The sequence below is a fragment of the Mus pahari genome, chromosome 2 (genome assembly GCF_900095145.1).
Source record: "Mus pahari chromosome 2, PAHARI_EIJ_v1.1, whole genome shotgun sequence".
NCBI classification, from domain to species: domain Eukaryota; kingdom Metazoa; phylum Chordata; class Mammalia; order Rodentia; family Muridae; genus Mus; species Mus pahari.
This window is the reverse complement of record NC_034591.1, coordinates 52283034-52295994: the sequence shown is the minus strand read 5'-3', so window position 1 is coordinate 52295994 and position 12961 is coordinate 52283034. Positions and strand designations below refer to the sequence as shown.

General features: G+C 40.1%; 1 protein-coding gene across 2 annotated transcripts in view; it reads left to right on the top strand.

Moving 5' to 3' along the window:
* The window catches only part of Chchd3 (coiled-coil-helix-coiled-coil-helix domain containing 3), a 259060-nt gene that overhangs the window by 201345 nt on the left and 44754 nt on the right, over window positions 1-12961 (top strand). For both annotated transcript variants that reach the window (XM_021190919.2, XM_021190918.2), the window contains one exon: window positions 2017-2087. In XM_021190919.2, the coding sequence (XP_021046578.1) occupies window positions 2017-2087 (71 nt within the window). The remainder of the gene's footprint in view (window positions 1-2016; window positions 2088-12961) is intronic.

Sequence of the window (12961 nt, the reverse complement as noted above, 5' to 3'; positions counted from 1 at the left end):
GTCCATATTTTACAGGTTACAAATACTGAAGAAGTTGTGGAAGGTTAAAAGCCGGACTCAAGTTCACAGGCTAGACACAAAACTAGAACTCTCAGCTCAGTCCTGTCCAGATGTTAAAGTTTTAGTATTCACCATAAAGGAACGTATTAATCAGGATGTTATTGTTTCACCAGTATCAATGACATAATGGCCATTTGACAGCTAGAAACAGTGTTCTGGTGCTATTAGCGTGAAACTGGTAGCTGCTTTTGTTCTTCTCCCTTTGTTAAAAAATCTCCCAGGAAAAGCTTAAGACAAACAGTGCCGAAAAACACAAGGACATCTTACAAGTGAAGCATATGGCGAGGTACGGCTAACCTAAAGCTACAGTATCCGGGAAGACAAATGGCTTTTTGATAGCTTTAGACCTACTGATGAATTAACACCTCTCCACATACAGTGTGGCTGGTCACTCAGATTGCACGTTTTAAGCTGCAGAGGCAGTGCACTTAGGATACTGTCTTCATGTCAGAAATGCACTTTTGTGCTTGAAAATGATAAAAAATTACAATCGATCCTTACAACTGTTCTGTTCATCTTTATTGATCAGGTGCAAGAAAGATAAATCGTAGCCCAAATAAGATTATAGTAAATGTTAGCATCATAGGGGACTGGCGGTTGATAGAGAGCATTCATCATCTCAAATGGTGACCTGTCCGTGGCTGCAGCCACCCCAGTCTGCTGTCTAATCACATACCTATTGATTTTATCTGCATCTTAGAAACCTGGATGTGACTGTCATTGGACAACCCGGATTGTTAAATGCAGAGGTCACCGGTGTGAGGAGGCTTTCTTTTTCATTTTCTTACCATCCAACAATGACTTATTAAAAAATAAACTACCCAAGCTGTGGCTCTGAAGCCCGAGTGATTGGAGGGTGAGGGCACACAATAGAGCCTTGCATTGTGTTGCATCGTTCTGCGCTGCCCAGTGCCTTGCGCGATATTTCATTGAGTCTGAGAGCTCATGGGTCATTTGGGCCGACCCCTCTAGTACACTGCTTTCAGAGCAGCTAGCAGCCAGTCAGAATGGGACGCTTTTAGCCCTGCTGTCCTGAGAAAAGCATTGGATTGCCACTGCAGCTTGGCTTACATTGTTCATGAGTTCATATCATACATGGTGCAGCCTCTTTTGCTAAGATTACTAAGCCTGCCTTTTTGTTCATGTTGATTGTTACATATGCTGAGATTCTTTTAGTCATGTGAAAGTGATAGAACACGTCTTTTTGTTGTCGTTCTATCAAAGATTCCCCCCACCTCCAAGCCCAAACAGGGTCTGGAACTTGCCATGTAGATCAGCCTTGCCTGGAGCTCACCCCTCTCTGCCACTTGAGTGTTGAGATTAAAGGCATGTACCACCATGCTTGGCTAAGATCTGTACTAAAACCAAAATATTTTGCAAAGTAAATACTGCATTTGCATCACTGTGAATATGTGTGATTTTGATTTTACAGCCCTTGTTAACCAAGTAAGGTGGTGTGCTAAGCCATCTTTCAAAAATATGTTAAGAGGCCAGGTGAGGTGGCGCCTTTATCCCAGCACTTGGGAGGCAGAGGCAGGTGGATTTCTGAGTTCCAGGCCAGCCTGGTCTACAGAGTGAGTTCTAGGACAGCCAAGACTACAAAGAGAAACCCTGTTTTGAAAAACCAAAAAAAAAAAGTTAAGAATTTTCTCAGGAGGTGATCCTGAGAATCTCAGTATTTGTAACAAACAATATGAACAAAAAGGTAGACTTAGTAATATTAGTAATACTTCATTATGTGAACATCTGTCATGAAATTATATATATATCTCAGTGTCACTACTGCCATTTAAATTAGTGTCCTTCCAAATGTTTAAGTACTGTGCCATTTAAGCCACAAATTCCTCTACTTCTGGTGTGCCTACAACAAAGTTGCTTCTGTTTTTTAAAATTGTAGGTCTTCAGAACACTTGTCTTCTAGCATAGTTAAAATGTATGTGTCAACTTTGTCCACAGAGCTCAGAGTTCTACAAAGTCACCACAGAGGAGTATCAGAAAGCTGCTGAAGAGGTGGAGGCCAAGTTCAAGTGAGTTTCACCTGCCCTAGCCTTGGATCTGACATGAAAGCTTGATTGTGTTGCTTTCTGCTGGGTAGTATTTGGAGGTGGTTTTGGGTGGGCAAGATACAGCCATTCTATCTGCTTTACTAGAACATTTGATGAAAGATTGTTGCTGCTCAATCCATTTTATGAACTAAATGGAAAATAAAAGAAAGGGTAAGAGTTTTCAACTGAAGTAGTAGATGGCATAGAATGTTGTTGTAATTGCTACCTCTATTAACTGAAACATGGGGAACAATCACTTGTAGTAAAATGATGGGCAGGTCCAAATTTGGATATCTTGCATTTAAACTATTTTTATTTCTTCACAAGTACCTTGAACATGTTTAAATCACAGACTTTACCTTACCCTTGATTACGAAGGTGATGTTAAATTGCTACATCTATTCATACTCGTGATATCTAAATGAATATTCCGTAATTGATAGATCAAAGTGTCCATGACCCATAGCCTTCTCTGTTCTCTTTACCGCCAGTTCTCTTATTAGGTAAGAAGATATTTTACTGAGTATATAAAGGACTCTATTATATAAGCCCTTTTAGTAACACATGTACAAATTAGTGAAGAAAAAAAGTGTTGTGACAGATTTAGTTAAGAGATTACATTGAACTCTGACCTTCTTCCTTGCACATGTTTATAAGCGTTTAATAAAATGATTAAACCTTAAGGTAGAATTATTAGTTACTGCTTCAATGCTATTTGTGTGGTAATGGATATTTGTGTTACTTAATGTTGATTAAAGTAAGATTTTTTTTTTTTAATGATGGTTTGAGATGTGTTTAAATAAATGTAAACTTTCTATCTTCCTTAGCAAAAACACCCCAAAAAGCAAAAACAACAACTGGGGGATAGAGGAGATCTCCAGCAGTGAGTTCCACCAGTCAGGCAGGGTTTAGACCTGGTATCGCCAGGCCTTTGATTCCTTTGTCTCCCGCTACACAAGTGCTGTGGTCATAGGTATATGCCACAGGTCTCATTCTAGGAGACCAGGACGCTTTAAAGGACTAGGAACGTATATACACGTGAACAAGGCCCTTGGTTTTGTCCCTGGCACCACATAAACCAGGTCAACCTGGGATACATAAAATGCTGTTTCCAAATAAAACATTCAGATAAAAGATTGGATTTTGAAAAGTAGTACTGTACTTACTGTGGTTTTTGATAGTGTAGTAGTTTATCTTTTTTCCTGATGGAATAACATTTCAAAACCCTTTTGTTTTCATATTTTAAAAACCTTTGGCTTGTCATCCTACATATTTCTTCATTATAAGATAATCACTATAAAAATAACTAAAATCTAAGTTAGGAACTAATGCAGACTAGAGTGGTCTCTGAGTCTTCATAAAGAACATGGCATTTGCCTTTGACTGGAGAAAGACACTGAGTAGGTGGAAGAGGAAGATGTCCAGGAGGAAAATATTCCTGCTTTGTTAGTGGGTGACAACTTTAGTGAAGATCAATGGCTGAAGAGATTAGCACAAGATAGAGCTGCAGAGGTCACAGGTCACCAGCTGCCAGGCTGAGGGTGGATCTTCATTTAGTAAGGAGTAAATGGAAGTGGGTTGAGCCCAAGAGTACCTTGTAGGAATAGACATCTGATGTGGATGTGAGGTTTGGCTGGACTCGTACGAAGCTAGAATCAAAAGGAGTTAGGTGGGCATTCTCAGAAGATTAGTGCGGACTGTTAAGACTGGATGTGAATTAATAATGGCTAATGGATTGAGCTCCAGGTCTGCAGAGTACTGGAGAATGAAGTCCCCACGCAATATTCAGGGTGAGAGGTGTTTGAGGCCTTCATGGCCTGCAGATGGCCACTTTGTTCTCATGTGCCTTCACTTTGTGCGTATCTTCTAATCTTTTAAAAATATATAAGGACAGTAGTCAGACTAGACTAGAGCCCATTCTTATTTATCCTACATTAATTATCTTAGAAAACAAAAGAACAACAACAACAAAAACCCAAAACTAGATCAAGCTTTGTAGATCTGCCTGCCTCTCTCCCAAGTGCATGCTAGGATTGAAGATGTGCCACTACACCACCCCTTCGCTACCCCTTTAATGATCCTAAATGCAGTCGTACTTTGACGTAGCAGGCATTAGGGTTTTAGCATATAAGTCAGAAGGTAAGGATGACAGATGATCCTTCCTTCCTTGGTTAGAACAGGCAAAGGAACTGTGATTGTGACTTTGCCGGGTTAGAAAGCTGATAGGTTGATTCTTGTGGAGGAAATATCTGGTTTGGGATGAAACAGACGGCTCTTAAAGTTCTGCACTGAGCCATCCTGGCCTGAGTGCTGCACTCAGCTACTGGAAAGTCAGAGAGTCCATGGACAACATGAGTCTTTTGATGAGTTCTATAAGAAAATGTAGGCCTGGAGGATAAACTTAATTATAAAAAGAACCCCAGTAGCATCATTCTCTCACATTTTGATTTACTTTTTTTATCTTTTTTTAAAAATATATTTTATTAGGTAATTTCTTCATTTACATTTCAAATACTATCCCGAATGTACCCTATACCCTCTCCAGCCCTGCTCCCCTACCCACTCACTCCCACTTCTTGGCCCTGGCATTCCCCTGTATGGGGCTTATAAAGTTTGCAAGACTAAAGGGGCTTCTCTTCCCAATGATGGCCGGCTAGGCCATCTTCTGCTATATATGCAGCTAGAGACACGAGCTCTGGGGGTACTGATTAGTTCATATTGCTGTTCCACATTTTGATTTATTATTTGTACAAGCTAATTAGGATCTGGACTAACTGGTAAGTTAGGCTTTGCCTTTGCCACCAACTGGTCCAGATTTTTATCAGGCTCTTTGAGTGATGACCTCTAAAGCTTAGGAACCTCTCTTGTGGTGGAAATTGTTATGTATAGTTGGCTCCTCAGCTCATATGATATCAGTGTGATAGGCCAAACACTGACCCATGAGACCTCAGGAAGTCTGTGCACTGGGGTATGTTTCCCTGCTTAGCAGTATGTGAGAAGGTGGTCACATGTCTTCAGCCAGGTAACTCATTATCAGCTCTGCCTTCGGATCTCTTCAGACTGCCTATGCATCTTCTCCTTTGGCGAATTTTTTATTACCCTTTTCCAGCATTGAATCATAACTGACTTTGGCTTAGTTCTCTTGAGACTTTTTGAGTGAATTCTCGATCTCTAGGGCAGTTCGGGAGCCTTCCTACACTTTGTTTTATCAGCAGTGAGGGAAGTCTGGAATGTTCCCTCCAACTACCATTTTCCCAACTCCAATGCCAGCAAATGTGCAGGCTTCTGTCACACTTTGAAGAGGCTTTAGGTTTCATATTTTAGAGAGAAGCTCTTACTGTGCCTGTGGTGGTGTTTTCTAGCTGCCTGCTAGGCCAAACATCTCAGAGCTGTGACTGTAAGAGGGGCTTCCTAGCTTCAAAGAATAAAAATTGCTTAGAAGAGTCCCATATCTCCTTAGAAGATTGACCATCAAAATCTCATGACCCTCCGTCTGTTCCAAAGCAGTGTACTATATTTTAGTGAATAGCTGCTGTCTTATCTGGCCCAGTGATTCTGGCTGCTTCATCTCTGTATACCTGTGTAGCACCTTGAGCTTCTCTTTGAAGCTGGCTGACCATCTTGAACCTGAACTCAGCAATCTCACTTAAGCAGCAAATACAGAAGGCTCTTCAGTCCTTTAGTTTACTGGAAGACAATTGAGTAGGATGTACCTTGGTTGGCTGCAGGAGATGGATACTTTTTAAATTGCCGTTTAAGGGCAATCTTATAGTCCTAAGATGGGACTTGCATGATTTCACCCAAAGTAGAAAGAAAGTGAAAATTATCTAAGATAGCAGGTGACTAATACCATGATGTCAGCTCTTCCTGCCACGACATTCCAGGGCCAGTTAAAATACTAGCTCATGCTCTCCAGGCTGGAGTTTGGACAGTAAAGCATTTGGGCACATTAGAATTAGTGAGGCTTCTGGTTTCCTACTTCATCTACCTGGCTTTCATTCCTTGAAACTCTGGTATGACCCACCCCCATTGTGTTCTATTTGTTTGTGAGGAGGGCTGGAGGTCTCACTGGGGTGGGGCCTATACTGCATCAGAAAGTAAAAGGGAAGATCAGCTTTTCAAATGAAGACCCTTTCAAAAACCCAGAGTTCTGTTGTAAAGAGAGCTCCCTCCCCAGTATACTCTAAACATGGTTGCCATCATTCTGGTGAGAATTACAGAACTTAAAGACAATACATACTATTTAATTTTTTCTTCGGGTACTTTTTTTCCATAATAGCTTAATTAAGTTTTTAGCTATGAAACAGAAATCCAGTGGTCAGTGAGATGGCTTAGCAGGTAAAAGGCTCATGCTGCCAAGCCTTACAGCCCGAGTTCTCATGGTACAGCAAGTCTCATGATATTAAGAGAACTTACTCATGCACATTTATTGTAGTGGGTTGTTGTTTAACATCATAGCTTGTGACCACTTGTTGTTAGCATCCTGTTCCTCAGTATGATGGAAAATTGTGTTCTATATCAAGCCTTTTCTGTTTTATAATTAGAATATTACATTTACCAGTGTTACATCAGATTAGGAGTGTAGTTCAGAGGATAGAGTATTTTACCTAGTGTGCCTGAAGTCATGGGTTCAATCCTCAGTACTACAAAAAACAAAAAAGATTGTGTATGTGGTGCTTAGGGCCAGTCTAACACAAAATACATGTTCAATAAATGTTGGATTTTATCATTATGTTAGAGTTATAAAACTATGTGCCAAAGGAATACACAAAATCTAGATGGTATTAGGGCACTCAGTAGGAGAAATAACAATAAGAGAAATAAGGACTGAAGGGAGACCATAGTCTAACTAGGATTCCAAGCACACATGGACAAAGCAGTATAGCTCTCAGAGATGTGTCTTATTGAAGCAGTTGACGCTGCAGGGGCCGTTTTCTCCCTGGTAGGTCGGTGCTCACATATCAGCACATAGAGAGCTTAATGTTCCCGTGTTTGTACACACAGACTGTTTAAAGCCAGAACCAAGCAAGTGTAGAGGACATACCAAAGAAACAAACTACTGTAAAGACAGTGCAATGCTGTAGAAACACTTTAGAATTGGCTGATATTTCCTTCCCAGGCTGCCCTTAAAATAATAAAGTAAACAGTTTCTACCTTCCATAAAAGGGAGGACAAGGTGGAAAATTATTTGGCTCTTGGGCAGTATTTTTGGAAGGGCGTCATTGGAGACTGAGCTTCCTAACTTGGACTCAGTTTCTTTGAATGGTGAAACATTGTAAGGCAATGTGATTGTATGAGGCTGCACCTGGATACAGGTAATCATAGCCAGGTGGGTGCCGTAGTTGAGGGGAAACTTCACTTTTACCCTGAATGAAATCGTCGACCTGACTTAGAAATCTAGGCATTTGCAAAGAACTTGGGCTAGCCTCATAAAGTATTAAAGATTAGCTAGCCTGGAGGAATAAAAGCTGAGGTGGTTTTAGAGTATCTGTGGAATGCTATGCAAAACTTGCACAGATAAAATGGACTTTGTGAGTATCACTATCTACTGAAAGTGTTTCTTCCATGTAAAACCCTTTAACTTTAAAATGCTCTTGGGCTTTGGGGATCCACTTGACAATACTGTTTCTAGGGTGTTGGTGAGACCTTGTGGTCTGGTGTCAGCAGCAAGTGCTTCTCCTGTTTGCTATCGTAACAGTGTAGGTCAGAGACTGTTGTAAGCAACAGTGCTTAAAAGATCCTGCTTAACTGGCTGTAAAATAATTAAATATGGTTTTGACTGGTAAATTTATAATTCTGGTAGATGCCTAAGCCAGTGTGCCCAAATGCCTGTGTGACATCAATTTGGAAATATTAGATTAATAGAACTAATTGCACTGTAGGTACAGAGTTTGCTCTGATTAATAGTCTTAAGTCTCTTCCAGAAGTTTGGTCAGGTAAATTTATGTTACTTACTTTTCCACCTGAACTTTTAATTAAAAGTGATTTCAGAACTTGGAGCTGCTCTGTGGCACTTGCTGCTGTCCTAGGTACTGTGAGATTGAGCTCAGGCAGCTTACAGGACTCCAGCTGCCTTATGGAGTCACTGTCTTCTCAAAAGGACTATTGTTATGTGCCATGCTGAGTGCTGGTGCCTGCTGCTGACAAGTTCCCTACACACCATCCTTCATGCTTACCGATGGCTACTTAAAACCTGCGTTAGTGCTGTGTGAATGGACATAACCTGCCAAATGTACATGAAAAATCTTTTATCTATGACTTCTCATTGATCATTTTGAAATGATCAAATGGTTTATCTCAGTCAGACACTAATTCACATTGATCAAATTCAAAATGACCCAGTTGACTTAGTTTCTGCTGAACACAAATTGTATTAAAACAACATTATTTGAGCATGCTGCCTGTTCTAATGCAGGAGTGATGTTACAGCAGTTACATCATAGCTAGACTTATTGTGTTATAAAGATGTCTCCTTCATAATGAAAAGTTTACACAAGAAGAAAGAGTGCATATTCCAGGAAAAAATGGGGCTCCAGGCAAGAATTTAGGCTTTTACTCTCTAATTAAATTCTGCATCAGTACTGGGCCTCAACACCTCCCTTCCACCCCCACTCCATTCTTCTTTAATTTGAAGGACTGTGAGCAGAAAATAGAGCAGCTGCAGTGGTGACATTTAATTCCCTATGGTCCTTGGAGCCAAGTAACATCTTGATTATTCAGTAAGAGAGAAATTGAAGAGGCAAAATCCTAGATAAAGTAAATATACCTGTGCCCTCTGCACGTGCCCTTCTTGGTTACAATTGCCAGTTTAGAAGTTCAGGGTTATCTGTGGGGTTGGTTTTTTAAACATAAGCTCACCTGTATTGACCTGTAGTACTTTTGTACCCTATGGAATGTGAGGAGAATTTTAATTCTTTTAAAGAAAAATGTTTATGCTTAAGAATATACTTTGGAGCTGGAGAGATGGCTCAGCCAGTAAGTATATAGTGCTCTTACAGAGTGCCTGGGTGTGGTCCCAGCACTCATATCACCAGGTCACAGCTGTCTGCAACTCGAGGAATCCTCATGCCTTCTTATGACCTGCAAGACCACCAGCACTCATGTAGTGCATATGAACTCATATGAGCAGACATATGCATGCACATGAGAAAATGATATTTTCTAAAAGAATATACTTTTATGTATGGCTCAGAGCAAAGGCTGAACATGGACTTGGCTGTTTAACATTCTCAGTCTCAAATGACTTACCGTGTCTTTGATGTCTCCTAGTTCCCAACAGTGAAATGTAAGCTGTCACCCTGTTATTTTAGGCCCTGAAGCTGAGAGGTTTCAAATGAAGAAAGTTGTTCTTTCTTTATGGGAAAAGATTATCGTAGTTTGTTTCTTTGAGTCTAATATGGCCCTGGTTCCCTTCAAGTGTGTTATTGCTGACGCCATCAGGAATGGGAAGAATAGTCCCAGCCCCAAGCTGTACTCTGCGTTGCTCATTTTCCTGAGGATCAGATTAGTTCCGAGGAAAGAGTTCCAAGATTTGAAAAGAGACACTGATGTTTGAGAATATTTTTTAATAATGAGCATTTAGAAATGGTTACGTTAGGATATTGGGGGCAGGGGGCACTTCAGTATTTTATGCTCCTTGGCCCCAGGATTGGAGACCTGTTAATCAGGTTTGTCTGGTTAGAAGCTTAAAGGTTATTAAAAGTTTTTCGTTCCTTGAGTTGGACCTCCATTGCTTAATCCACACACAATTTTTTTACGATATTAGAAACAAATGGTAAGGTAATTCCATCTCTTGGGACTTAAATTTCTGTGTTTCGACTGAACTGGTGGTGTCTTACAGAAAGAGACAGGAAGTGGTGTTATTCATTCTTATGAAAGGTGATGTAAACTGCAGCCATCTTCTGGGAAACTGTGTCTGTCAGCCACTCTGAAAATGCTCCTGTCCCTTCAGCATAGGTAGAAAAAGTCACAAGTGTGACAAACATCGGTGATGCTGCAGCCAAGATAGCTGTGGCCCAGAGCACCTGTCACATGGCAGTCACTTGCTGGTATCTCTTGGGAGTCTTCTTGCCTTTATTGTATGGAATGAGCAAAGCCACTCAAGCAGCTACCCTAAGTCTGTGAACTCGCATCTCTTTCCCTGCAAAGGAACAGATTGTTCTGTTTTCCCCTACAGAAACATTAGCATTGAATTTTGTTCCGTAATCAATACAATCCATTAAGAATCTAGCATTCCTTACATGTTATATGAAATATTAATTGTACCCTGTTAGTTAGATAAATGGAAATTCTGCCAAAGTGATAGCTTGTTTCTTTGAATGTATGCTAATGAGAACTTGGTGAATTTTAGGGGTTTTGTTTATTGGTCCTTGCTTATTTGGGTAATTTAACTATATAACTCATAGTTTTAAATAGTATAATATAGTTTAAAAGTAATTCCTAAGTTTTTCCTCTTGATACTAGCTACAGTTCATTTAGTTCGTAAAGTCATCAGGTTAAAAAAAATGATCTCTTTAGTTTTTCTTTTGATGTTTTGAAAGATAAGGAAACATAATTTTGCTCTGAGTGGCACTTGGAGAGCATTGAGGCTTGCAGGAGGGCCAATTACAGTTAATTATTGTCTGACTGACCTGCCACATTATAACATGTCCAGGAACATTTCTAGAAGACAGATTTTAAATCCTGCCAGTGTATCAAGTTTGCAAAGTTAATCATCTTAAGTTTTTGTGATTAAAAAATGAATCAGAGAAGTTGTCTGCCCATAAAAGTGCCAAGTTTTGAGGTGTCTGATGCTGTCCAGGTAGCTGTATTATGAGGTTTGTCTGTGTCTTATTACTGCAGAGTTTGATAAATATCTATTGGTTCTGACTTGCTTTGAAACAAGTAAGCTGTAGATGTAACAGCCACCTCTACTGTGCATGAGTGAAAACCATGTACAAAAATTGAAACCAAACTTTCAGGATGATTATACCTAAGCATATTTTCTTACCCATTTGAATACGTAATAACCAAACCTGCCTACCTGGATGGCATCTATCTTGGCTCTTTTGCTTTTTCATAGCAAGTAAGAAAAATATAAAAATTGATAAAAATAGATCCAAGTTTAGAAGTTCTGCTTAAGAGAATTTCCTAAAACAAGGAAAAGTTGTTTAAACAGACGCTTCAAAAGAAGATGTAAGAAAGGCCACTTATCACAAAAAAAGGACTTGGCTGTCATTAGTTGCCAGGGAAATGCAAATTAAACTGTCTGAAATGGTGAAAATCAAGTATTGCAGTATTGCATTGTCCACAGATGTCAGCAAAACCAGAGTTCTCAGGGCTTTGCTGGAGAGTTCGGTGGGATGCAAAGACCACTTGAGAAAACTATGGCATTTGGTTTCTTATCAATTTAAACTGCACTTACTCTGTAATCCATTTCCTGGAGGCATAAAAGCACAAATCCACAAAAAGTCTTACAAGCCTGTCTATAGACACAGATGTTCTAGCTTTTGATTACATCTGTGTCTGCAGAAGAATGGACAGACAGACCAGACCCTGTTGATGATCTGGAAGAAAAGGACTGTTGGGTCATGTGATCACTGGGTGAATCTCTGAAATAACCTTTTAATGCTGTGTATGGTTCCATTTATAGAAAGTTCAAAAGTAAAATTAGACTGGTAGAAATCTGAAAATGATTGGTGAGGACAGGAAATAGACCTTCTATGGGGTCCTAAGATGGCTGACTTAAGTCCACTGAGTTGTTATATAGGAGTTACACCCTGGCTCTTCTACCAGTAATCAGATTTATTAGGATTCAAGCCTTTTACCCCTCACCTCACCTCAGGGATATTGTTTTGTTGTCTTTCTTTACTCTAGAAACAGAGGAACAGCTTATCTATATCTGCCTCCTTTCTGTCTTTCTCCCCACCAGCCCCTTATAACATTTGCCTGTTATACTCTGGATCTTGCAAGTACAGGGAAGTTTACCAATAATACTGTTTATACAAGAAAGACCAAAGTCTGCTGTTACTTCCATGCAATGTATTTTGATCATATTCAGCCTCAACTTCTTTTGGACTCACCCCTACCTTTCCACCCTTTCCAATTTCAGGTTTTCTATTTAAATGTCGATAGATAGATAGATAGATAGATAGATAGATAGATAGATAGATAGATAGGTAGATAGGTAGATAGGTAGATAGGTAGATAGGTAGATAATAGCCTTCCAAGTCCAGTTTGTGGTGCCCATGGGTGTAGGGATATACACTAAAGTATGGTCATCCCTTAAGGAAACTCACTTTCCTTTTCCCGGAAGCCATCAACTGTCAATAGCCACTCAGTTAGGGGTAGGGGCTTATGAGCTTCTCCACAATGAAATATTGACTGATTTGATCTAATATAGGCAGCTATTGAGTGCAGGAACCTTGTCATACCCAGAAGACATTGTCTAGCTTCTGTCTTCCTGACCCTCTTACTCTTAGTCTTTCCACCACTCTTCTGCAATAGTCTTGGAGCAGGAAGGGGAGGTGTCGATGTCTCCTGTTTTCTGCACTTTGATCAATTGTGAGTTTGTGTGTTGCCTTCCATCTATAGGAGGAGGAGGAGGAGGAGGAGGAGGAGGAGATGACTACGACGACTAATGTGGTTTAAGAGCAGCTTTATCTATAGTCATAGAAATGACAGATTTATGGAGCAATTCGATACTATGTCCAGTTAGCAAAATAATAGTAGTAGATTCACCCCTGGGACCTGTGAACCCCCTGTTCCCCCAAACCATAGGTTCTTAACCAAATTTACAGCACCAAGCATTTGTTTCCTCTTGTGGAACATGCCTTAAATCCCATCAGTTGTGCCCCTAACATTCATGTCACTGTTGC